This window comes from Leopardus geoffroyi, chromosome B1 (genome assembly GCF_018350155.1).
Source record: "Leopardus geoffroyi isolate Oge1 chromosome B1, O.geoffroyi_Oge1_pat1.0, whole genome shotgun sequence".
NCBI lineage: Eukaryota > Metazoa > Chordata > Mammalia > Carnivora > Felidae > Leopardus > Leopardus geoffroyi.
This window is the reverse complement of record NC_059327.1, coordinates 137,973,606-138,001,049: the sequence shown is the minus strand read 5'-3', so window position 1 is coordinate 138,001,049 and position 27,444 is coordinate 137,973,606. Positions and strand designations below refer to the sequence as shown.

Below are 27,444 nucleotides of genomic sequence, written 5' to 3'. Positions count from 1 at the left end.
TCATGGAAGAGTATAATATAGTAATATAGAGAGTGAATGTCTCCTTTTGCTCCTGCCACCCAGAGATGACTGTTAAGAATTTGGTGACTATTCCTTCTGAATTTTTTCCTTTGCATAGAGCAGTTGAGATTATTGAAATAAATGTAGTCTGATCTACTCCAAAAAAAGGCACCAATTATAATATCTAACTCCCACTTTTTAAATATGTAGGTAGGCCTCTATCTTGCCCAGATAAACTTTTTAAGTATATCCTGTATTTAGCTCTGAGAAGTCCTTCTCTGTTTGATGATTCTTTTAAGTTTTATTTTTTAATGTTTATTTATTTTTGAGACAGAGACAGAGCATGAACAGGGGAGGGGCAGAGAGAGAGGGAGACACAGAATCTGAAACAGGCTCCAGGCTCTGAGCTGTCAGCACAGAGCCCGATGCGGGACTCGAACCCTTGAACTGTGAGATCATGACCTGAGCCGAAGTTGGACGCTTAACCCACCGAGCCACCCAGGCGCCCTCCCGTGTTTGATGATTCTTAACATTTTCCATTCTTACAGCTTACCCCCACGTTACTCCTTTACTAAAGAAAAAAAGGTATTCTTTTTATAGTAAAAAAAAACCAAACTTATTTTTGTATCATACTTTTGATTTTCATAATTAATTGCTCATTTAATTTTCAAAATTGGCTTTGGTGTATGTAGGGGTCAGAGAGGGGTGGAAGGCAACCCCCGGTGAGCCTGTTGTACCCAGTTTTCCATCACTCCTCTAAAGAATGTGAACATAGTCAATAGCTCTGTCCTTAGAGGCCCTCCTGGAACCTCTTGGGACCTCTTCCCAGGGGATTCTATTTCAGAAACACAGATTTCTTTTCAAAGACAGAAGTCTTAAATACAGAAAAAGGTTCTTTGTCTTCTGGGTGTGTATATGAGGGGTTCATTAACTTGATTTTTTTCCCAATGATTCATTATTGTGACCTTTGGACAAATTCCTTTTCTTAAGTCTAAAAAGTGTGGAGCTAACACCCTTCACTGAGGAAAGAGACTAAGACACATAGTTTGGAAACTAGTGGTAATCCCGAGAGTGGGACCTGGGTGGGACTTTGAAGAGGAGCCGTGGTCAGGCCAGTGTTCACAGTTCTCTTGGTATGCTCCAAGAGGCTGGCTGACTCCTGGGCTGGACCTTGTGTGGGTCTAAGTCACTGTAGGTTCAGTTAAGCTCATTAGATCCCTGCAGCCAGGGTGATGAAGCTCTGGGATCTGGTTCTTCAAACAAAACAGAACAAGACCTGATTGATAAACTGTTACCATAGTCTATTAATTTGTACTTAACCTTTATGTGCTTGTGTAAAATGGGAGAAATAATAATACTTGTTTCATTAGGGTTATTAAGAGAATTGAAATGAGATCATTCAGACCGTTCATTAATCCATTGAATAAATTTGGAGTGCTTGGTAGTTCAGGGAGAAGTTATGTGCTAAAGCTGTGGATTTGAGGGTCAGTAGCAAGAGATGGTATTTGAAATCATGAAATTAGATGAGAGGTCACTAAAGATTGACTATAGATAGAGAGTGCCTGGAATAATAAGGACTTAGTAAATGTTGGCAGTTACTCCCACTATTATAAAACTTACTTATATTATTACTACTGTTTATTAGAAATGTTATAGAACTGCCAGGTGAACTCACATCTCTCATTTTCTTTTTCTTTTTTTTTCTATTTTTTTATTTTCTTAATGTTTATTTATTTTTGAGAGAGAGAGAAAGAGCGCAAGCAGGGGAGGGCAGAGAGAGAGGGAGACAGACACAAAATCTGAAGTGGGCTCCAGGCTCTGAGCTGTCCACACAGAGCCCAATGCGGGGCTTGAACTCACATGATCTTAAACTGCAAGATCGTGACCTGAGCCCAAGTCAGATGTTCAACTGACTGAGCCACCCAGGTGCCCCTCAAATCTCTCATTTGCTTTGTACAAATGTCTTTGAGAAACCAAAGGTATATTAGAATTATCTGTAGAGAATATCACAATCCCCAGGGTGTTGGGTGATCCCAAGAGTAGTGCTCCCCAACGTCATCTACCCACAGAGCTGGATAGACTCAGGCATTGGGATTTCATAGGCCTGGGTTTGAGTTGTGCCTTTACTTTGTACCAGCAATGAAACCTTTTAGAACCCAGGCTTCATCATGTGTTCAGAGGGGTCACCATCAGGGATGGTAGGTGGATTCAAAAAGCTAATTGTCAATTCCTTTCCTTTCCCTTCTACTGTTTGGGGCTAGGACTCCAGGCCAATCTGGTTTCCTTCTCTGAAATTCATGAGATACTGATAATTCTGTCTCTGTGCGTCTTTTTTAAACCTTATCCCAGCTACTAGCCCCTTGTAATGACAACCTTCCCTTGTGTGATGTGATTCATTGCAATTAATTAGATTGTAGTTTATCTTTCTTTAATTACAGTTTAATCTCCTTAACAGGATTTAGAAGACACTTTTTTTTTTTTTTTAATTTTTTTTTTTTCAACGTTTATTTATTTTTGGGACAGAGAGAGACAGAGCATGAACGGGGGAGGGGCAGAGAGAGAGGGAGACACAGAATCGGAAACAGTCTCCAGGCTCTGAGCCATCAGCCCAGAGCCCGACGCGGGGCTCGAACTCACGGACCGCTAGATCGTGACCTGGCTGAAGTCGGACACTCAACCGACCGCGCCACCCGGGCGCCCCATCACTTTTTTTTTTTTATCAGCAACATATTTAATCACTTTGAATTCAGGTGATGAAATCTAATGTTTATTCCTAAAGGCTTCTGCTTTCAAAGAGGAATGGTTACATCCCTTCATACCCCACTGAAGATAGGGACACCAAAGTCATAATTTCTGAGCTCCTGTGGCCCCATGTAGCAGCCAGAGCACCAAACTTTTGGTAGCTCCTAGTAGGGTCTTCAGGAAAGATATTGAAGTAGCAATTTTAATACCACCACTGCTGAAGCTGTCTTAACAGGTGGCATGGACCACTCCAAGAAGTAGTAAATTCCCAACATTGGAAGTGTTCAAGCAGATACAAACTTAGAGTTATAAAATAAGTAAGTTCTGGAATATAATGTACAGCATGGTGACTGTACTGTATATTTTGAAAGTTGCTAAGAAAAATCTTAAAAGTTCTCATCACAAGATAAAATTTATAACTGTGTGGTGATGGATGTTAACTAGGCTTATTGTGGTGACCATTTTGCAGTATTATATACATGTATCAAATCACTGTGTTGTACGCTCCAAACTAATATATGTCAATTATATCTCAATGTTAAAAAAAGATTATACGCTCTCATTGTAGAAAATGACCTCCTGACCCAGTGAGAATGTAATGTAGTGTAAATGTCCATGTTCCCCTCAATTTTTTTCTGTGCATTAGATATTCCCCAGAATGGGATTATGTTCTTTATTTTTACCTGTTTTATTTCTTATTTAGAGAATGTGATTTGCTTAGAGAATTAAGACCCCACTTAATTTTCCTTTGTTTTTTATCTTCTGAGATTAATAGAAAAATAGTAGCCTAAAAGTATTGCCTTCGTGTTTAATTTTCTGGCCAAAAAAGTTCTAAGTTCTCAAATACTTTGAATCATTTGTCGTACTATGTGGTTCATTGGAAGGCTTTTAAAATAGTTTCTTTAAATAGCTGTACTCTAAGTAATACCCATTACCTTTTTATTACCCATTTTCCTCAGAGGAGTCTTGAGTAAACATTATAGCAACTATTTTATTTTTATTGATTCTATGACCTTTTTATTAAAACGACCAGACCACTTGACTGTAAAGCAAATCCATATTTGGACTTCTAAACATTAATGAGGCAACTTCTTTAATTAGATGTTCAGAAATTTTGTGGCCCTTCAGGAGCCTTAATGGAGCTCTTTCAGAAAGCTACCATTGAGCTGTGCAGAGTAATGTAAATTGTTGCTTGCATAGTATCCCCTCCAGCATTTAGTGGAATTTAATCATAGTCGCCTGAAAGACAAATACTCTCATTTAGTTCTATGGCCTTTTGTTATATGTACTACTAAAGCATAACAGCCCCTTCGGTGCCTGGTGGACTAAAAACATTCACACACTTGTAGAATCCTGGGTTTACTGCAGCATTGTTCTCATGCTATAATATTCTGAAATTCTCCATAAATGGATTATGACTGAAGTTAAAGCGTTTATCATTACAGTTCTTTCTGGAATTACTTTTAAAGCCTGAAAATGTTCAATGGGCAGGGTTGGGCAAGAAGCACTAGCTCTTTGAAGTCTATTTTTAGAGCTTTCTTATATGTTATCATAGCATATATAATTGATATCGTTACTGACTTTTTTTTTTTTTTTTTTTCAACGTTTATTTATTTTTGGGACAGAGAGAGACAGAGCATGAACGGGGGAGGGGCAGAGAGAGAGGGAGACACAGAATCGGAAACAGGCTCCAGGCTCTGAGCCATCAGCCCAGAGCCTGACGCGGGGCTCGAACTAACGGACCGCGAGATCGTGACCTGGCTGAAGTCGGACGCTTAACCAACTGCGCCACCCAGGCGCCCCGTTACTGACTTTAAAAATAAGCAACTTGAAGGCGTTTTATTTGTCTCACAGAATAGATTGCTCAGAAAGTATGTTGAAAGAACAGGATAACATCTTCACAATTTAGTTATGTGCCCCATGTACTTTTATACGATGCAGTAACACTTTTGCACCAAAATAGAAGTCTGCTAACATGTCAGCCCCAGGTGGTCTTGTTGTTCCATGTGTCATACTAAGTTCTGCTTTCATTGCCTAGCTTTGCATGTGTACTTAGTGCAGAAGGGAGTTTTATGTCTAGAGGAAAGGGGCAAATTGGATGAACAGGAATTCCAAAGTAATGTTTAACTTTTAAAGCTTTTCCTAAAAGTTCAAAATTGTTTGAAACCTTGCACCTGTGAGTTCGCTGAGGCGAGGCTGTGGTTCATAACTCTGTTATCAGCGGCGTCTGGCACTCAGTAGGTCCTCAGTAAAACTTGAATGTATGACTTGATTGTGCTTGTGATTTATCCTCTGGGAACTTCTCTGCTATTATTTGTCACTCAGTTTGGGTCAAAGGTGATCCTTGTCCAGTTTAAATGTTTGTCTGTGCTGGAGAATATGATAAGTGGTAAGGTCTAGGTGCTTTCTATCTAATTGTGTCTAATTTCTGCAGTGACTGCTTGGTATTATCATTCCCATTTAACAGGTGAGAAAACTGAGGCTCAGAGGGGGTAAGTTGAATATGGCAGTAAAAAGCAGAGGTAGGACCCCCTGGCCTGGCATACTGCCTATAGTCTATTTCTTCTCTTCTGCCAGAGAGGTTAAAGACTTGGGCTCTCAGGATTCACAGGCTCTCCATAAATTGTTCTTGGGGTCAGTAAAGCTGGATATGGGAAATTGGGCTTTGTGAAACACAAAGTACTATAGCATTGTATCTGTTTTTATACCTTTCAAGTACTTCAACTTTTCAGTTACTGAGAGGCCATGAATCTAACCCAATAGTTTTTCCCCAGGAATGTTTCCAGTTGCTTGGGAGTTGAGGAATAATGGAGATAGGACATTGGAGGAGGATGACCAAGTGAGAAAGAAGCAGGTAGAGGATGAGGGAGCAAAGTTGCCTTGTGTTTTAATTGTGAAACATTTTAAATAAGCAAGAATACGGATTAATATAATGACCATGCATCCACCACAAAGCTTTTTAAATTTGAGACTATTTTGTTTTAGATCCTAAAGAAATAAAACGTTATAAATATAAGTGAGACTCTTGAGTACCTCTCATTTTGTATGAATTTTATTTATACATTAGGGTTTATATTCACGTTTATAATCATAATTTCAGTACATTGATGTTTTTTCAAGTATTTTATTTTTTTTATTTAAGTAATCTCTACACCCAACGTGGGGCTCAAACTTACCCAAGATCAGGAGTCATATGCTTCTCCGACTGAGCCTGCCGGGTGCCCCTCAGTACATTGAGTTTTTTTTTTTTTTTTTTTTTTTTTCAACCTTTATTTATTTTTGGGACAGAGAGAGACAGAGCATGAACGGGGGAGGGGCAGAGAGAGAGAGGGAGACACAGAATCGGAAACAGGCTCCAGGCTCTGAGCCATCAGCCCAGAGCCTGACGCGGGGCTCGAACTCACGCACCGCGAGATCGTGACCTGGCTGAAGTCGGACGCTTAACCAACTGCGCCACCCAGGCGCCCCATCAGTACATTGAGTTTTTAACTGCTGTATGTTGTTGTATTTTTTATTTTATTTATTTATTTATTTATTTATTTATTTATTTATTTATTTATATGTTGTTTTAGAGAATGAAAGAATATACTGGAGTTTATTCTCTAGCTAATAAAGATTTAGATTGTTTCCATTGATTTTGTTATTACACCCAGTACTAAAATAAACATTTTTTTTTACATCTCTCTTTGTGCACCTGTGTTAGAGTTTGTCTATGATATATGCTTAGGAGAGGACTGGCTGTGTGTACCTTCAGTTTTTGTGTATCTTCTCAGCATTCTTGAGTAGGGGGCCAGCTTGCAGTCCTGCTACAGTACATGAGTCGGGGAGAAATTAGTAGGTGAAAGGAAGGATAAGGAGGGGCACGATGTAGGGCATGATGGGAAAACCAAGTATTTAAAGAACAGAAGCCTATCAGTATGGTAAAAGGAGTCTCTTGCGGAAAAAGCAAGCTGTCAATCTCAGCTCTTCATTTTCCTTCTTTTAGATCAGGATTGAGTTTTTATTGAGTTTAAACAAGGCTGTTCTATCAAGTATGCCGAACAATTTGCTTGATTACACTGTACGCTTTTGGATCTGCTGAATGATCCATTACTTACTGGAATGCCATGTGGGAACAAGCAAAATTGAGTGACTTTATTTTTACTAGGCCAGGTGAAATTTGAATAATGTGTTATGAAGAGAGGTACACACATCAGCCCTACTCTTCATTTATTTTTCTGTTGAAATGCAGTTGACGTGCAATATTATATTAGTTTCAGGTCTGCAACATAGTGATTGGACATTTTTTTACATTAGGAAACCCTCACCATAATAAGTTTAATTACCATCCATAACCATATAAAGTTACTACAGTATTATCGAGTATATTCCCCATGCTGTACTTTATATCCCTGTGACTTACTTATTTTGTAACTGGAAGTTATAAGGGCATTCTGTAAATATTTGAGTAAAGAAATAAGTGAGTGAGGGGCACCTGGGGGGCTCAGTTGGTTGAGCATCCAACTTCGGCTCAGGTCATGATCTCGTGGTTCATAGGTTTGAACCCCACATAGGACTCGCTGCTATTGGTGCAGAACCCCCTTCGGATCCTCTACCCCCCCTTTGCCCCTTCCCTACTTGCGCTGTCTCAAAGATAAATAATAAAAACATTAAAAAGATAAGTGGATGAGTTTAGATAAACAGACTTCTTTTTAAAAAACTTTATTTTTTTTAGAGAGAGACAGAGAGAGCATGCGAGCAATAGAGAGGAGCACAGAAAGAGAGAGAAATTCAAGCAGGCTCCATGCTCTGCACAGAGCCTGATGGAGGACTTTATCTCACAACCCTGGGATCGTGACCTGAGCCAAAATCAAGAGTTGGATGCTCAACCAACTGAGCCACTTAGGTGCCCCTAAATAAACTGACTTCTTTTTTAATGTTTATTTATTTTTGAGACAGAGACAGGGACAAAGAGAGGGAGGCACAGAATCCAAAGTAGGCTCTAGGCTCTGAGCTGTCAGCACAGGGCCTGATATGGGACTTGAACCCATGGACCCTGAGTTCATCACCTGAGCCGAAGTTGGATGCTTAACCAACTGAGCCACCCAGGCACCCCAATAAACTGACTTATTGAGTTCAACTTGATTATACAGTTTTCCTTAAAGTATGAGACCTTCTCTGAATTGTATACTTGGGGTGTACATCATAGTGTATATTAATTTTTCTGTGTTTTTAGAAAAATACAATATTTAGAAAATACTGGTAATTGCTAAGACTCTTGCAGGTTATCATACTCTGGATTTGTACAGCATTCTGCTTATACTCTGCTTGTCTCACCCTTTGCCCCATATCACAAGTTTTTGTTTGCTTGCCATCCTCCTGTCCCCCCACTAAATTCTTAAGCTTTTGGAGAAAAGGGACTCTGATTTATTTTATCTTTTCAGTTCCCTTTTCTGTGCCCCACTAGTAGACACTAAAAAAAAAAAAACAAAAAAAAAAACAAAAAAACATTATTGAATGTACCACATTTACTTTGAAAAGATACGTAGACTTGGAACATCTGGGTGGCTCAGTAGGTTAAATGTCAACTCTTGATTTCGGCTCCAGGTCATGATCTCATAGTTTATGGGGTTAAGCCCCGAGTTGGGCTCTGCACTGACAGCATGGAGCCTGCTTAGGATTCTCTCTCTCCCTATCTCTCTGTCCCTCCTCCCATTTGCTCACTCTACTTCTCTCTCAAAATAAATAAACAAAAAAAAAAAAAAAAAAAAAGAAAAGATACATAAGCTCAGTGGTAAGTAAATAAAAATTTTGACCTAAGAGAAATCATGGTCCTAGTGTATGGATTACTGACAGGGTATTTATTTTTGAATTATTTTGCCCATCACTGTCTTACAGGGTATTCTATAGGTAGTCTGATTACCAAGAAAAAATCATGGTGATCAAATTGTCTTTTTTTTTTTTTTTTTGGAATATTTGTCATCCATGGACATGGGCCAAATAGTGTGTGTGTATTGATGATAACAGCTGTGAGCAAAGTATATTTGATCCCTACCCTCAAGGACCTATGGTCAACAATCTAGTTTAGGAGTCAGTGGACTTTTTCTGTAAAGGGCTGAACAGTAAATGTTTAGACTTTGCAGACCATATGGTCTTGGTTACAGATATTCAACTCTGCCATTGTGGCCCCAAAGTAGCCACTGACAATGCAAGCAAGTGAGAGTGGCCGTGTTCCAATAAAACTTGCTTTACAGGAGCGCCTGGCTGGCTCAGTTGGTAGAACATATGACTGTTGATCTTGGGATTGTGAGTTCAAGACCCATGTTGGACACAGAGGTTACTTAAAAAAAAACAAAACTTCATTTACAAAAACAGGAGGTAGACTGGATTTGGCCCATGGGCTATAGTTTGCTGACTCGATCTAATTCATTTGTTTCTTGGTCTCTGTTTCTGTTTCACACCTATATCCACAGTAGTAATTTTCATATTTTCAATGGCTTACATGCTACAACTAGCAAAGTGAGATTGTTGAAGAACTTGATCTCATACAAATGACTGAAGCTAATTCTTTTTTTTTTTTTTTTTTAAACTCATTTACCCAGGACATTTTATTTCCTTACATCAAAGAAAATGTTAAAGAGTATCTGCAGACACATTGGGAAGAAGAGGAGTGCCAGCAGGATGTCAATCTTCTGAGGAAACAGGTTGGGACACTTCTCTTCCATTGCTTCCACATTCCCAAGTGTCTGAGAATTGAGGATGCCTGGAGACTTAGAATGCGCTCGGAGCATATTGTAAAAGAAGCTCTCTGGGCCCGCAGGGTATGGCAGTTGCAGTGACTTGCCTGCTTAGGAATTCACAGTACATAATTAAGCGGGCAGATCATGGCAGTTCATTGTCTCTACAGTTGCTTCTCTCTGGAGCTATTCCAGAAGCATAAAAATGTCATGTATTTTTAAAACGAAGCTTTTTCTGGGTAGTGTGTAAAAGGTTTTGTGCTGTCTTGTCACATTTTTCATTAATGTCTCCCAGTGACAGCACCTCAGCACCTCATTCTCCACTCTCTTCTGCCTCTTGGTAGGAGCCGTGCCGCCCTCCGCACAGTCCTCCTCGGGCTTCACATCCACACAGCCCTCTAGACCTGTCTCCCTGCTCATGGGCCAGCGTCTGTCTCTTGTGGTGCTCTGCTCTATTCTCCCTCCGGTTTACTGTCCGTTTTTCCCTTCCACATTGTGGAACTGGGAAAGAACTGATTTTTTCCTTTCTTTCTTTCTCTCTTTTTATTTTATTTTTATTGTTTTGAAAAGTTAAAAATTCCTTAATTTTTTTTTTCCTGGTACCAGTACCACAATTTACAGGGCAATATACCTGATGTAATGAAAAGAAAAAGACAAAGCTACAGCAGAAAGAAGACCTTAGGAATACACATCTAATTGACACTACAGTGCATTAATCAATAGCTGCACTTTTTGCCAACTGTGGCTATGATCGTCCTGAACAAGAAGGGTTTCCTGTTGAAGCTGCAGGAACTTTTCTGACTATGGAGCGTCGTTCCTTCTGTGGCAGATTTTTACAGTTCCTCTAATGCGTTTGGGACGACTGTCTCAAAGTAACCTGAAGCTTTCCTGACAACTCCTCGCTCTCTCTCCTGCTGAGAACTGTAGCCCTTCTGAAAATTTTTAGAACCTTCTGCTACCGCATCTACCACTTCCACCACCAGATCCATAACCACTACCTTAGGGACTGCCTGAGCTTCTTCCACCAAAACTGCCCCCCTTCATGGATCCGTAATTTGATTGCTGTTGTCCCCTATAATTTCCAAAATCGTTACAGTTCCCACCACCACCATACTTACCACCTCCAAAATTTCCTCCTTCATCGTAACCATCATATCCGCCACCACCACCACCATATCCACCTCCTTGGTTTCCATATCCTGGTCCACCACCACCACAGCCTCCTCCACCTCTAGAACCAGGACCACCACCATAGTTGCCACCATCACCTCCAAATCCATTATATCCACCATCACCTCCTCCATAACTACCCCTGCTGCCACCACCTCCACCACCATAGCCTCCTCTTCCACCAGAGTTTCCACCACGGCCAAAGTTACCACCACCTCCCAAGTTTCCTCCACAACCCATAAAGTTGCCAGATGCACCTCCACGACCTCTTTGCGATCCAGCAGACCGCATTTCTTGTTTGGAAAGGGCCTTTTCCACTTCACAGTTATGCCCATTAATTGTGTGGTATTTCTGAACAACAGTTGTATCAACCGTATCAGAAGTTACAAAAGCAAATCCTCTCTTTGTTCCACTCTGCCTGTCCTCCATAACTTCTGTGGTTTCCGTCTTGCCATACTTTTCAAAGTAGTCTCTCAAATTATATTCTTCTGTATCTTCTTTAATACCACCAATGAAAATTTTCTTCACAGTTAGATGGGCGCCAGGCTTTACAGAATCCTCTCTAGAAACAGCTCTCTTTGGTTCCACTACATGCCCATCAACCTTGTGTGGTCGAGCACACATTGCTACATCCACCTTCTCCACACAAGAGTAAGTCACAAAACGAAACCTCTGGAACATTTTGTTTGGGGGTCTCTCATCACCACACAGTCTGTAAGTGTGCCCCATTTTTCACAATGTTCTCTGAAACTATCATCTGTAGTTTCAAAGTTGAAACCACCAATAAACAGTTTTCTCAACTGCTCTGGTTCCTTTGGATCATGGCCCTCCTCCCCCCGGTGGTAGCGGCGACGGACAGAGTTGGGCTGGGGGCGGCTGGGCGGCGGTTTTACCTCCATTTTGAGACCAGACTCGCCTCTTCCAACTTAAGTTCAATATGGGACTCTTTCTTTCTTTTTAAAACGTTTATTTATTTGAGAGAGTGAGAGAGCACACGCACACGCACACGAGCGGGGGGCAGGGGGAGCAAAAAGAGGGAGACCAAGGATCCAAAGTGGGCCCTGCATTGAGAGCAGAGAGCCCGATGCGGGGCTCTAACACAAACTGTGAGATCATGACCTGAGCTGAAAGCAAACGTTTAACCTCCTGAGCCACCCAGCCACCCCTCTGTTGTTGCTGCTTTTTTTTTTCCTTATTAAAATTGCCCTAGTGGCAAAGATCTTATATGCTGTGCAGGGTGAACTCTGGCAGTTACTTTCTAGTTAGTTTTCTACATTGGACAATGTGGAACGCTCTGGAAATGTTTTAATGGTTGAATTTGGGATTGGACGTACAGTCCCTTCCTTTGGGCCGCGGAGTATTTGGGTTTGTTAAATATTCTAGATAACTCAGGGTTTTTCTGAAACTCCCCTCCCTCAGCTTTGTCTTGTCTTACAACTCTTGTTGTTGAAACATACATACATATTCCCCCATTGTAGTGTGTAAATCATTGGAATATGCTTACTCACAGTCATTGTTCTAAATAGCTGTTAGGGTTTTTTTTTTTTTTGCAAAGAAAAAATTCCTTTCGTATTGACAGATACTGAAAAAGAACCAACCCCAGACATTGCTTCGCTAGCTTCTTTTCATTGAATTCCAGGTGGAAACGGATTTTGTTGAGATTTTGTTTCTTCCTCAGTTCATTATAGTGCAGAAAAAATGATCAGATGTAATTAAAGTCCTGGTTTGTTGATCCCAGTAAGTGAGTCAACACACTGGGTCTTACTATATATCATTTTACCATTATATGCTGTGTCTTTTCTCATGTACAACATGCCTCTTGATTTAAATTTCAGCTTTAGCAATATAGGAAAGGTAATGTAAATTCATTAATTAGAATCCACTTTTCCTTTAGGAATCGTTCACTATCCTCCCCCAAAGTGTAAGACACTTTAATTTGTCACAGTGCTAGGTGCTAATGATAGTTGGAGAAAATTGTTCAGCTTGGTTTTCAGGTCTCATTTTAAGTGATCTTTTTAAAAATAAGTCCGAACCAAACGTCTTGTTTACGACTTCAAGGCTGAAGAGGATTCCCACCTGGATGGGGCTGTTCCCATCCCTGCTGCATCTGGGAATGGAGCGGATGACCTGCAGCAGATGATCCAGGCCGTGGTGGATAACGTGCGCTGGCAGATGTCTCTGGATCGAAAGACCACGGCGCTGAAACAGCTGCAGGGCCACATGTGGAGGGCGGCTTTCGCAGCTGGGCGCATGAAAGCAGAGTATGTAACTCAAAACATTTCACCAGCCCCAAACCGAATGCGTTTTCCACTAGTCCTCTCTGTCCAGTGTTCGTTGTGTGATTCATAAAATAGATAAAGTCAACATTCTTTTTATTTTAACAAGTGAGGGTTTGTTTTGTTTGTTTCAGAGCTGGGGGAAAGCGTTCCATCCGGCTAAATTCCCCAGACCAGCATGCCTGGCTTTGTGGGATGGCCGAAGGACTTTTTATCCCAGTGTAAAACAGCTTCCTAGAAGATGGTGACTTCCTTGAACTAAGTCCTGTTTGATCCTTAGCATATGAGTGGCGGCACTGTCGGGCTATGTCTCAGGACCGGGTGCCATTATTTACGTGTTACTTTGGGGTTACTCAGGGTGTTAGGAGTACCACTCTGACTGGAGTCTTGGCTGTGGTCTGGGAGCGCTCCTGCCAAAGGAGACCAGGAGTCCTGTATTGCTCAGAAATTCTTTTTTTTTTTTTTCAATATTTTATTTTTAAGTAATCTCTACATCCGATGTAGGGCTGAAACTTAGAACCTTAAGAGCAAGAAGCTCATGCTCTACTGACTGAACCAGCCAGGCACCCTGCTAAGAAATTCTTTTTTAAGTTTATTTATTTTGAGAGACAGCGAGAACAGGGGAGGGGCAAAGAGAGGGAGAGAAAGAATCCCAGGCAGACTCCACACTGTCAGTATGGAGGCAGATTTGGGGCTTGAACCCACGAACCATGAGATCATGAGTTGAACTGAAATCAAGAGTCAGACGCTCAACTGACTGAGCTACCCAGGCACCCAAGAAATTCTTAGACACTGCCAACTAAGGGTTTTAGGCCATTGCCTGATGTAAACCCTAAGATCCAAGTCTACTTCTAGCTGTTGTATTTCTTTTGTTTTTCTGTCAAATGAGATACCATTCCTTTATGTACTTTACAAGTGGCTTCCACTTTCTAAAGGCTGCATTAGAATTTCCAGATAGGCCGGGGAGCCTGTGTGGCTCAGTCGGTTAAGGGTCCAACTTCGGCTCAGGTCATGATCTCACAGTTCGTGGGTTTGAGCCCCGCGTCGGGCTCTGTGCTGACAGCTCAGAGCCTGGAGCCTGCTTCTGATTCTGTGTCTCCCTCTCTGTCTGCCTCTCCCCTGCTCACGCTGTCTCTTTCTGTCTCTCAAAAACAAATGTAAAAAAAAAAAATTTTTTTTTTTAAATAAAAAATAAAAAAAAAAGAATTTCCAGATCGACCAATGATCTGGGAATGTCTGCTGGTTCACTTTGTAAAACACAAGAGTGGAGCCAGGAGAGAATGCTTGAAGTAGTTAGTCCTTTCTTCTCTTGGTCTGGTTTCCTTAATTATAGAACCAGAGACGTGAAATAAGTTCTCTTAGACTTCTAAGCCCTGCATTGGCAACGTGGAAGAAATCCTGTCTCTAGGAGTATAAAGTAATGCACAAAGTAACCCATAATTATGTATACTGGTTTTGAACTAGTTGATCTTTTTCCTTCAATTAGTATTACATATTAAGCTGTTTTATCCAGTAGGAGACTTCTCTGACATTTTCCAGTTAATCTTTTAGAGATGATTGGTTCCACATTCCAAGTTCCTTGGGCTTCTCTTTGCACCTATTTCCTGCGATATTATTTCCACCACCGGATAGGGAAGACCTTGTGGAACGGGTAAGCAGGACTTAGTGTCAGGAATCAAAAGCTAGACTCTGCTGACCTGCTAATGTGAGATAGTACAAGTCTCTTAACTGGCTTATTTTGTAATTTTTTTTCTATAGAGTAAAACTTTAGGTTTTCTTAGTTCTCAAGAAGTGAAGTTCCATTTTCTAGCTGATCAGATATTAATAGCTTTGAACCCGCAAATGTTTTTCTTTTAATTGTTTGGAAGCACATCTTTTTAAAGGCATTGCCATGCTTTGTGAAGACACACTGGACATAATTTAACCTTTTCTTGTCATGGATTACATCAAAGATTCCATGATTGTTATTTGCTTTTTGGAGTTCCTTGGGAACTTTAAAAAACACTGTTATTTCATCCCTTATTTGTAATCACTTTTTACTGTCATTAGTGTGGCTTTCTGCCCAAAACTGTCCTCTCCACCTAAGTTGTTGCTTCTAATCCACTGTGATCCTGAATCTCTAGTGACAAGCTTATCAGACCGGACTCGAAGTCTCTTGGAGGTGCTTCTCATGGGCACAAATAGAGAAACTTGTTCCAACTATTTTGCCCGGTTTTCATCTGGTTGAATAATGTGTTCCCTCACTTGACCTTGGTGGTCTTCCCTCCAGGTTCTTTGAAGATGTAGTTCCAGCAGTCAGGAAATGGAGAGAGGCTGGAATGAAGGTGTATATCTATTCTTCAGGGAGTGTAGAGGCCCAGAAGCTATTATTTGGGCATTCTACAGAGGGAGATATTCTTGAGGTAGGTTAACTGAGGTAGGTTACTTTGTTTTTTGACACTATCAAAGCATGAAATAAAGAATCTTAAAGGAATATTCTACAGTTATAAGCTAAATCAACAATCAGATCATTGCATGCATATATGCTAAGCAGGTGGTAAAGAGACGTGGATAAACTGGAGAATACATTCGAGGGAAGGATAAACTGTTTCTGTGGAGCCAGTCTTGGCATTGGAGGTTCTTAAGCTATTGTGAATAACGATCGCCTGGGAGTCTGTTAAAAGTGTAGATCCCTGGGCCATGCTTCCTAGCAGATCTGAATTGGCAGGTCTGGGATGGGGTCAGGAATATATGAATGTATATTATATATAGATGTATATGTAATACAGCTAATAAAATAGGAGCTGGCTTATAAATCAGCTACCTTGCCAACATCAGAAAATTGTCAACTCAGAGGACACCAATGGCCCGCTTCTTTTGGTTGTTTAAAGTCAGGTAAGTTGGGGCGCCTGGGTGGCGCAGTCGGTTAAGCGTCCGACTTCAACCAGGTCACGATCTCGCGGTCCGTGAGTTCGAGCCCCGCGTCAGGCTCTGGGCTGATGGCTCAGAGCCTGGAGCCTGTTTCCGATTCTGTGTCTCCCTCTCTCTCTGCCCCTCCCCCGTTCATGCTCTGTCTCTCTCTGTCCCAAAAATAAATAAACGCTGAAAAAAAAAAAAAAATTTTAAAGTCAGGTAAGTGGTCCATAGTGGCACATACCCCATCCAAACACATGCACACATAAACTTCTTTCATGAAGCAGAGTGCAGTGTGAGTTCATTTGTTTCTGGCGATTTGGAGAGACATTTCAGAAATTTCATTCTCTGTAAGAGAGAACTGGGCATGTTATTGACGAGTGATACGTGCAGGCCACCTATTACGTTTCTTGTAGATGAGACAATTCCTGCTGGCTCCTCTGTCCCACCATCCCTACACCTTCTGGAGGATACGGTGGTCAGTGGAAGAAGGCAGGGCGTCTAGGACCTGAAAAAGAAATGCCAGCTAACCAAATACAGGCCGAATGTAGTGATACATAGTAGGTCATCCAGCCAGCTATCTTTTAAACAAGTATTCATTGAGTCTCTACTGTGCACAGAGAATACTTTGGCTTTGGAGGTTGTCATATTCTCATTTTAGTACTTCCCTGTGTTTTAGTTTAAATCAAATATTAAGTCAGGAATAAAACCCTTGCATTATTGGTGTACAGATATCTGTATCTCTGAATACAGATGTAAACTACCGTTTTGCTCTCTCTAGTGGAACAGACACTAAGGGGATAGTAGATAAGACACAGTAATTACTGAATTCAATAATAAAAAAGCACTAAGTGAGGCAGACTTGAGAAAGAAAGAAAATCTATAAAACCGATCTTAACTTTTTAAAAGTTTTAAAAAATCATAGTATTAATATTACCTTAATTTGTCTTTGAGTGTTGTTAGGCTTGTTTTTAGTTTGTGAAAAGTTCTGACAATATTCGAAGTATCACATAATAGCTGATCCTAAATGTGGACTTATTTTGGTTCATGTTAGTTAAATAGCAAGTTACATATTTTGATCCCAGTTATCTTTAAGACAGGAAGGATATATATACTAGCTCTTGGGTAGAATTTCAAAATGTAAAAAATGAAAGTTTCTTGAAAGTTAAGTTACAGCTTATTAGTGAGACAGGTTAGAGAGATCTGTTCATTCTGGGATCAGAGGACAGTGTACAGGACCTGTCATCAGGAGTGAAACCCAGTCCAATAAGTAGTTTTTGAGTATAAATGGGGTTTTAAGGATAGAAAGTAGGGCATGTGTGTTTTAAAAGATTTTGGATATAAAATTAATGCTTCTCAAAGAAAACTAAGTAAATTAAAACATGATCTTATATACATTGAATTGTTTACTTCTTCCAAATGTTTATTTCTATAAAATCTTACCTTATGTTTTATTTCTGTAGCCTCCATAAGGCTTTCAGGGATTATTTACTGAGGGGACGAAATCGCTATGATTGTTACGTATCTCCGAGAAAATGGAAAGACAAAGGAGTTGGGTTGCAAGTAGAAAATGGAAAGACAAAGGAGTTGGGTTGCAAGTGTATTTATGACGTCAGTCTTTTCTTTCCCTTTGTGCAGCTTGTTGATGGTCACTTTGATACCAAGATTGGACACAAAGTGGAGAGTGAGAGTTACCGAAAGATTGCAAACAGCATTGGGTGCTCAACCAACAACATCTTGTTTTTGACAGATGTTACTCTAGGTGAGTAATTGGACTCCTTTTTTTTTTTTTTTTTGACAGAGAGAAAGCACATGCATGTATGAGACGGGGGGTAGGGCTGTGGTTAGGAGAGGGGGAGAAAGAGAATCCCAAGCAGGCTTCTCACTGTCAGCTCAGAGCCTGATGTGGGGCTCGAACTGTCAAACCGTGAGAGATCATGACCTGAGCCAAAATCAAGAGTTAAGACACTTAACCGGCTGAACTCCCCAGGTGCCCCGAGTAATCTGACTTCTTCTGTTGTATACTCCAGGGTAAGAGCTGGGCCTGGCACTGCAAACACGTGGCCTCTGTAAAGAAAGTTTGTGTGGATCCTCAAAAAATGAAACAGGTTTATAAAAGGGAGCAGTGAATCAAATGACCCATGTTTCTCTCCATTTACCCTTCCTTGGGGGTTATGCATGGGCAAGTGGTACTGGAAGGACTAGATCTTCTCACTGTAACTCTTATCCATGGTCTCCCACCCATCCTTCTGTATATACACACATGGATGAAATGGCAAAATAACAAAGGACAACTTAAGGGGTGTCACTGGGTGATGGAACATGCCCACGAGTATGAGGGTAGGTGCGTGGTGAGGGATATCAGCTTATAGTAGACATGATCATATGTATTTAACAGCACTGAGATGAGCTATGCACACTCAGAAAAATACCAAAAAAAGAAACAAAAAGCTAGAGGGGAGGAGAACTCTGAATGGTTGGAGAGCTTTTGTGTCATTCTTGTTCCAGTTGATAAGCACTCCCCCCTGGTGACTAGGAGCCTCCTCTCCACCTTCCCTCAGGTGACCCCAGTCCCCAGGCACCCGTCATGCTCTGAACCTCATGACTTTCTTGGCATGATCCACCTGTTTAAAGATACACATCTTTTTTACCCATTATAATAGTACTTTATTATATGGGGTACGTTAGCCAGATGCATTATTATTTTAAGGATTGAATCCACGTAACAGTATATACTGTACCGTACTGGTAGTATAAGTGACTTCAAGAGTACTTTGGGTCAGAATAGAAAGCTCACACTCCAGTTTCTGTGTACGAATGTAGATCCTCTAGAGATTTACAGAAGGAAACGGTAGTGAATGAGGAAACCAGCAGTGGCAGGTGAAGAGATAGTGGGTGCTGGGGGAAGGTTGGTCTCTGGTTGTTCTGTGAAAGCCTCTGCTTGGTAAGACTTGCCCGGACGCCTTCAGCTGGTGCCAGCTGTTGATTGCATGCTCATTGTCCTTAGAGTTTGTGCGTCTTCCAGGGGACCTAATTTTGGTGTGTTTATAATTGCACCTGTATTTGAGGGCAGTTTTTTTTTTTTTTTTTTTAAGATTTATTTATTTTTGAGAGAGAGAGTACAAGTGGGGAAGGGCAAAGAGAGAGGGAGGACAGGATCCGAAGCGGGCTCCGCACTGACAGCAGTGAGCCAGATGCGGGGCTCGAACTCATGAGCCGCAAGATCGTGACCTGAGGTGAAGTTGGATGCTCAACTGACTGAGCCACCCAGGTGCCCCATCTTTTTTTTTTTTTAATGTCTTTTTATCTTTGAGAGAGAGAGAGAGCCTGAGTCGGGGGGTGGGGGGAAGGGGGGACAGAAGATCTGAAACAGGCTCCCTCGCTGATAGCTGTGAGTCTGATGCAGAACTTGAAACTCATGAGCCTTGAGATGATCTGAGCTGAAGTCAGATGCTCAACCGACTGAGACACCCAGGTGCCCCAAGGGCAGTTCTTTATATTTGTTTCTTCTGTTTACCTTGGATTGGAAGTTTCATCTTCCGTTTATCCCCAGAACAAGACTTTGTGTATTGTGTGGCTGCCCTGACACACTGTTCCCCAGCGGGCTGGGAAGGGCGTCAGGGAGAAGAGGTGCAGGGCTGGGTGCTCTCTTGCCTAGTTGGCTCCGTGTGACTCCAGAGCCCCTCGGCGGCAGCTACAATAGTCTGCAGGCCAAATCCCTCTCTCTAGTCCTTCGAGAAACCCCCACCCACTAGGACTTTCAGAGATAGGGCCCAAAGGCAAACCCAAGCTGCTGACAGAGGTATCTTAGCAGAAGAAGTGTGTATGAACTATATTCTCTCTCTGCTGCCGACCCTCCAGCTTTTGGTCTGTTCTGTTAGGCAAGAGTTACAGGTATCTAAGCAAGTACTAATTTGCTAAGCGGTTAAAAAAAAATCCTAACCAGCGTAGATCACATATAATGCCTTCCAAAAGTTATAATAATGCTTTCTAGAGAGAGAGGAACTTAATTTTACCTAGCATGCGGTAGACATATAGTAATTGTTAATATTTCTGTTAAATTTTAAGCCTTGGTGAATGTAGACTGAAATTTTGATCCAGGTGGATGGTACCAGATCACAGCCATTTGTTATCTCGAGTTTGAAAACTCAGCAGATGTTGTGGGGATCAGCCCCTGTCTTGCATATCCTGGCTTGGGTCAGTTCAAAGTCCAAGGGTTCCTACAAACTGTTGTCTTGTTTTTCCCTGTCCTGGAAAACTTTACATTTACTGCTTGACTGCACCGAGGAGAAGAGAGACAGATGTTTCAACGTTTGCTGTGTAACTAGGTAGCCAGGCCACATAAATGTACCATCGACAAGTATCAACCTTGATAACAGCCATTTTACCCGGTTTCTCCCCCCGGACTATAAATGTACTATAAATATTCGCCTATCTTATTTCTGTACAGAAACTTCTTCCGATTTAAAGTTATGATTTACCTTCTTTTAAGAATGGCTTTTGGGGACTTAGAGTGGTGGGGTGGGGAGGTTGCTCTACGGTCTACACAGGTTAAGGGTATGAAAGCCAGCAGTTTCTGTGAGGAATGATAATTTGAATACCTTTTATTTTGCTTTGTTCCTTATGGAAAGGAGATAGGCCCTGCTCTGCTGAGGTTAGCTGGTTTAATTTGTGAATTGCTTTTCTGTCATTCATATAAATGAATGGTTTGCCTTCTATTTAATTTCCTAGCAGTTTGGATGATAAGTTTCTGCCGGCTTCGCATCAGAGATCTGCTTTGTGGCTGGAGCTCCGCATGGAGTCTGTCTCGAGCATTCTGGGATTGAATGTGTTATGATCTCCAGACTTTGCCCCCTCCCTCACTTTATGGTTACTATTAATAATTATAATCCCTGCCCTAGTAAGATTGCATACAGGTTCTTCATAGTCTTGTCTGTAGCCACATTTTTTTTCTAGTTGTTATCATAGTACATCTATAATTTTATGTCTTTTCTCTTTTCACTGAAGCGATTTCCTTAGGCTGCAGTCCCAGAAACTATTCTTAACTTTAGCGAATAGAGATAATCCCCAAGTTGGCCTCAAAACAAAATTGACTTTCTCCAAGGCCTCCGCACGGAGGTTTTGTTCTTGTCCCTCATCTTCTGCCAGCTCCACACCCAGTGAAGCAGTAGGGCCAGAACTGGGCTCATGTGTAGCTGGGATGCGGCCAGGCAGCTGGCTGCTTGCCTTGTTCTTTTCTGTTATTTCTGATCCTGTGTTTTTGGTACCACATGCCCAGACTCCACTGCCAAGACAGAATGGAAGACTAACTATTTGGTATCCCAAATAACATCCAAGTATGAAAAAGAGACCCTGAAAGGCTTTTTCCTCTTGGAGGAAAGGAAGGAGGCCCAGGGTTTCAAGTCAGTATTGTGCCAGCAGGGCCAACAGATGCACAAGGACAACACTTGCCCCGTGGTGATGCCGGTAAGAGGCTGAATGTGCAAAAGTCATTGGCTAGTGTCAGGTCCCACGTGGATCGTGGATTGTGATGGCTCAACTCAGTTGAGATCCTGGGTTGCTAGTCAAGAGGAAAGCTTTGCTTGAAGCAGTCAGGCTGGGAACTGGGGGTGAAGGGGTCTGCAGAGTTTGCCTGAGGATGGGATTTCCACACGAAGAGGGGATTGTTGAGCACTTTGTTTGCTCTGGGAAGTGACAGCCCTTTCACAGGAAGAGCAGAAGCTGGACATGGAAGAGATGGCTCTGCCCCATTCACTCCCTCTGGGAGCTTCTTACTCTCTCTGCACTGTTGCCCTGTAACCCATTTTGATGGTGCAACTGTTTTCCAAATGATAGGAAATGACTGTGGTTTCGTATTACATCAAATCTAAACTCCAGAGAATGTGTTTCAGATTCTTCACCAGTTTTGCTCTGTCTGACCTGTGTGCTGTCTCCCTCGCTCACTCGCTCTATTCTTCCAATGTTTATACATGGCTTTATGTCTGACCAGAATGCCTCCTCTCTTGCCAGTTTTCTTTCCTTGAGACTTCTGATCAAAACTTACCCTGTGTGCTCAGAAGTCAGTCATTTGTTAAATTGCAGATCCTAATTCAGTAGTTCCATGTTGGGGACTTGAGATTCTGCATTTCTTTTTTTTTTTAAACTTTTTTAACGTTTATTTATTTTTGGGACAGAGACAGAGCATGAACGGGGGAGGGGCAGAGAGAGAGGGAGACACAGAATCGGAAACAGGCTCCAGGCTCTGAGCCATCAGCCCAGAGCCTGACGCGGGGCTTGAACTCCCGGACCGCGAGATCGTGACCTGGCTGAAGTCGGACGCTTAACCGACTGCGCCACCCAGGCGCCCCGAGATTCTGCATTTCTAACAAGCTTCCAGGTGGTTGCCCCACTATAAGTACATAGACCACACTTGGAGTAGTATTGCTCTAGAGCAGAAGTTGGCAAGCTTGCTCCGTAAAGGGCCAGTAGTGTATTTTAGGCTTTGCAGGCCCTACAGCCTTTGTTTCTACTCTTAAAACTCTGTCCTGGGAGTGGAAAAGCAGCCATAGACAATGCACGAATGAATGGCCATGGCTGTGTTCTAATAAAACTTTATTTACAGAAGAAGGTGGTAGGTCATAATTTTTTCGCCCTTGTTCTAGAGCAGAGACCATAGAGTCAGGTTGACACTTTGAAACGTTAGCTCTGCCACTTGCTAGCTCTCACTTTCTGTGTCTGTAGAATAGGGATAGTAATACTAACTACCTCAGGGTTGTTGTGAAGATTTAAATGAGAATGGGAGCTCCATGAAGACAGGAGCTTTGTTTTGTTCATATGTCTGTTCCTAGAATAGTACTTGGCACATAGTAGGTGCTAAACTAATATAAGGTATTAGCTGTTATCTTTCACATGGAAACAATGGAGAGAGGACTGTAACCCAAGGCATATTAGAGCTATACCTAGCTTACCTAGTTTCATTTTACTAGTCCTATTTTCACTTCTGTCCACATGCAGTCACTGATCTTAAGGTAGTCACTAAGTCTAATGAGAAGAGAGACAACAGATAATAACATGTCAATTCATATAGTCATTAGAGAGCAAAATACAAGGTGTTAAAGGAGCACATGGGATGCTCTAATACACATGGTAGGAATCTTATCTGGAAGATAAGATATCTTATCTGGAAGATATCTTATCTGGAAGATAAGATATTTGAGCTGAATTTTGAAGAGTAGGAATTTTCCAGGCAAGTGACAGCAGGAATTTTGGCCTGATTGAATCATGGGCTTCCATTTGTCCCATCTCTGCCTAACTGGTATTATTACGGACAGCCTGCCTTTTGGGAAACCCTCAGTTTTATGTGGGACTGATGAGAGGGAATGGAGGAGAGTTGTGGACAGAACATGGCCTTTACCTTCTGCATTCATAAGTACTTAATAAAAGCTCGGAAGTCTAGGGTACGCTATACACTATACACTGGGACAGGGAAGTCTAAACCCTTCTAGTCTGTCAGGTATAGTTTTATAGTAAGAATAAAAAAAAAAGCAACTCTATTATGGAAACATTAAAAGTTACATAAAAGAGAATAATGTGGCCAGACCCCCATGTTGCCAACTTCTAGCTTCAACAATGATCAAATCAGGGCCAAACCTGTTTCCTAGTTTTCCACATCCCCCTAATTACTTTGAAGCAAATCTCAGACATCATATTGTGATGTCTCTGACACATACTTTGATTTTCACAGAGGCCAGTGCTGCTGAGGAAGCAGATGTTCATGTCGCTGTGGTGGTGAGACCCGGCAATGCGGGACTGACGGATGATGAAAAGACTTACTACAGCCTCATCACATCCTTCAGCGAACTATACCTGCCTTCCTCAACCTAGAGGACGACTCATAGGGAAGACCAGCCTGTCTTCACAGAGTCGTCCCTGCAGTCTAGTTGTATTCCAATGGTAAAAGTAACTTACTTAAAAAAGACATATATACACACACACAGGTACGCGCGTGTATATATGTGTATGTTTAAATTGCCTTCCACGGGCACATAAGTGAAAAAAAAGTCTCAGTTCAGTGAAAAGGAAACTTATTTAAAGATGCTTTCTATGTAGAAATTGTTTGAAACCACAACCCTAACCCCAGCTGAAAGCAAACTATAGCTGATAGAAGAATTACTGCAGTATAGATCACACGTGTTAGGTTTATCAAGTCGTGTACCAACATGGAAAGGTAGGGTTGAGAAGTTATTCAGAAGCCTTGTTATTTTAAAAACTGGAAGTGTTTCACAGACTTACTCCTAATAATAATTCATTCCCCTTTCGAATTATAAGTTAGAAGATTGCGACAGCTAAATTTCAAAGTATTAGCCTCCTTCTCTACAGAAGTCAAAGCCATTTGTTTCTGCTCCAAAAGACAGCAAACCTGGGAAAGGAAACTCATTTGAGTCTTGATGACGCAAGCATCCATTACCAAGGAAACTTGCTCATCATTGTGGCGGCCCCAGCAAACGGTTGCCTTACCAATGATAAAGGTGCATTGATGTAACAGCTAAAATAGGAATGTGGTTCTTAATGTTTAACAGAATAGCACTAATCCTGCCGGTTGTTATCCTCATACGTTTTCTGGTTGCCTTTCTAACTACTTTTTAGCAGTTTGAGAATATATGTTGCTACTTACTATTGAAAAGCAAAAGGTTTACTGAAATCATTCTGTAAGACCCTTCTAGAAGAGCCCTAATAATGTAATATTTTCCTCTGAAATGGATATGAAGAGTGTACATTTTATAACAGCATTATTTATCCTGGTTCAATCCTAATGGGATGTCATGTCAATTTCATGTTGTGATTAATAAAAACATTTTCTTCTTCACTCAGTTTTGTGTAAGTTCCTGAATCATGCCACCTATTGCCGTAAGCAAAAGAGAAACTGAAGAGAGATTGAAAAAATAAGAACTTCTGGTTTTTGCCTGAATCTTGTGGATGGGAGGTGTGTGTGTGTTTGTGTGTATTTTAATGCATTGCCCGTGAAAAGTCATTGACTACTATTTGAGTTATATACACATACATGACCTCACTGGTTATTATTCCATTTGGATAGTAAGCATTCATGTTATGAGTGGGTTTTCTTAGATTTTTGAGACTCTTACGTTTGAGGTATATAAAATAATGTTAGAAGGAGGCAAGTATTCTCTTAATTAAGAAAAGCTGTAATGAATCCTGGAGGAATAATTTGGGAAATGCTTTGAATAAGAAAAAGATTACAAATATGAGAGGACAGGGAATATAAAAGATTTTATGTTGATAATTTTTATCTTCCAGTAACTAACTAAAGAAGTCTAAGGACTATGAAAATATAGAAGGGTAATAAAAGGGAAATGAGTTTAAGTAAATTTTAGAAATGGTAGTAATTTGTAAATGATAAAGCTACAAATGACAATAAAAGGATGAACTTCCTACAGTTTTTGAAAAAGCTCATGAGAAGATGACAGGTAAGATGTCTCTTAATGCCAGTAAAGGAATAATTGGAAAAGTAAGGAAGAAATGAGAGAAAATTATGCACCAGAGTCTAGATGACAAAGGAATTAAAGGAAAAGGGTGTTCACTATGTAGCTGACAGAAAGTTGGGGTGGAGAGGTTAGTCTGTTTGGACTGCTCTAACAAAATCCCAGGACTTGGGTGGCTTATAAACAAAATTTTATTTCTCACAATTCTGGAGGCTGTGAAGTCTAAGATCCCAGTGCTGGCAAATTCCTTGTCTGGTGAGAGCCCATTTCCTCACAGACCAAGGTCGTTTTCCTGTAACCTCATGTGGTGGAAGGGCAAAGGGGCATTCTTGGGCTACTTTTTTTTTTTTTTAACTGTTTACTTATTTTGAGAGAGAGAGTGTGAGCAGAGAAGGGGCAGAGAGAGAGAGGGAGAGAGAGAATCCCTAATAGGCTTCAAGCTGTCAGCACAGAGCCCGACGTGGGGCTCGTTCCCACAAACCGTGAGATCATGACTTGAACTGGAATCAAGACTTGGACGCTTAACCGACTGAGCCACCCAGGTACCTTGGGGTACTTTTAAAAGGGCACTAATCTGGGCTGCCACGCTGGCTCAGTTGGTAGAGCATGAGACTCGATCTCAGGGTGGTGTGTGGGAGTCCCACGTTGGGCATAGAGATTGCTTTAAGATATATACATACATAAGGGTGTGCAAATTCTATCCTTGGGCTCCACCAAAGGCCCCACCTCCAAATACCATCAATTTGGGGGTTAGATTTCAACATACAGATTTTGAGGGGGACACAGATATTCAGTCTACAGCAAGAAGCATTTCTTGTCCATGATGAAAAGGGTACCAGAAAAACTATAATTCATTTTGAGTAATTGAGGGTGGAAATAGATTCAGGAATAAAGAGAAAGTTCCAATATTAGATTGAGTTTGTCAAAAGGGCAAGTGAAAGGAAGGGAAAAAGATGAGTGGAATATTTCTTAGACCCTAAGAAACTCATTCACAGTTAAATGTGATGGAAAAAAGATCTTAGGAAGAACTTGAGGTATAAAGTAGATAGGTCGTGAGGGAGGAAACTGCCTAGGAAGAAGATAGTGAAGTAGATGGTGCATCCGTAAAAATTCATGGTCCTTAGGAAGGGAAGGAGGAAAAATATCACCTCTGGAATATCCAAGAAGAGAACAAATGCACTAAATTTTGTCAACATTTTGTTTGCGGAGAATGTAGGGAACAAAGACCTCTTAAAACTGTGGCCCTTTTTATTCCTGTTAATCCACATCTACCTCAGTCGTGCTCTTTCTCACAATGGCACTGATTTTCAGTCCATGATCCAAACTCGTTGATTTCCTAAAGGTTTTTTTTTTTTTTTTTTTTTTTAAGATTTTCTTTTCAAAGTTTATTTTGAGAGAGAGTGAGAGAGCGAGAGAGTGCAAGTCGGGGAGGGGCAGAGAGAGAGAGAGAGAGAGAGAGAGAGAGAATCCCAAGCAGGCTCTGCACTGCCATTGCAGAGCCTGATGGGGCTCCAACTATGAGATATGACCTAAACCGAAATCAAGAGTCTGACGCTTAACTGACTGAGCTTCCCAGGTGCCCCTAAAGATTTTAAAGTACTTTGCAGCCAGCGTAGGGCTTGAACTCAACCCGGAGATGGAGTTGCAAGCTCTACTGACTAAGCCAACCAGGCATCCCAAAAACCTAAATTGATTTCTTAGAAGGGAATCCTCAGACAAAGGGGCTTCTCTAATCTTATCAGCATTTGTGGAGTATCAGGGCTTCTTGCTTGGCTTCCTGGAAGACTAGCCTTAGTTGCTAACTCTAACTGATGTCCAGTTTAGAATTGCACAAAGATTGAGAGCCACTGGCATATTGCAGAGAAAAATGCACAGCAGCCTTTGCCCAGCAGATGGTGCTGTTGACCCAGAGACCCTGTCAAGTGTGAGGCCACCAGATAGATACAGCAGATGGAGCTAAGAGGTGGCATTTAGAATAACGAGTATAGTTCATTATCTTTAAAAGCCTGTAGCATGATGTTGCAAGAGTCAGAATAGTTTGGAAAAAATGGCAATAATCCTGAATGAAATCCACCCACTAACATTCCTCTTCTCCTTTTATTCCGCAAGTCACATAAAAAAACAAAAGCCCAAAATGGTCATTTTTGGATAGCTAGTTTTTCCAGTGGT

General features: G+C 41.3%; 1 protein-coding gene and 1 pseudogene across 4 annotated transcripts in view; one reads left to right on the top strand and one right to left on the bottom strand.

Annotated features, from left to right (window-relative positions):
* ENOPH1 (enolase-phosphatase 1) overlaps positions 1 to 24,645 on the top strand; it is a 38,863-nt gene extending 14,218 nt beyond the window's left edge. For 3 of the 4 annotated variants that reach the window (XM_045473590.1, XM_045473586.1, XM_045473589.1), the window contains exons 2-6: positions 9,324 to 9,425; positions 12,687 to 12,889; positions 15,174 to 15,306; positions 17,435 to 17,558; positions 23,520 to 24,645. In XM_045473590.1, the coding sequence (XP_045329546.1) occupies positions 12,765 to 12,889; positions 15,174 to 15,306; positions 17,435 to 17,558; positions 23,520 to 23,659 (522 nt within the window). In that variant the 5' untranslated portion in view covers positions 9,324 to 9,425; positions 12,687 to 12,764 and the 3' untranslated portion in view covers positions 23,660 to 24,645. The remainder of the gene's footprint in view (positions 1 to 9,323; positions 9,426 to 12,686; positions 12,890 to 15,173; positions 15,307 to 17,434; positions 17,559 to 23,519) is intronic. The other variant, XM_045473588.1, reaches the window with a different exon arrangement.
* LOC123595773 lies at positions 10,393 to 11,549 on the bottom strand (annotated as a pseudogene).
* Positions 24,646 to 27,444: the final 2,799 nt, after the last annotated feature.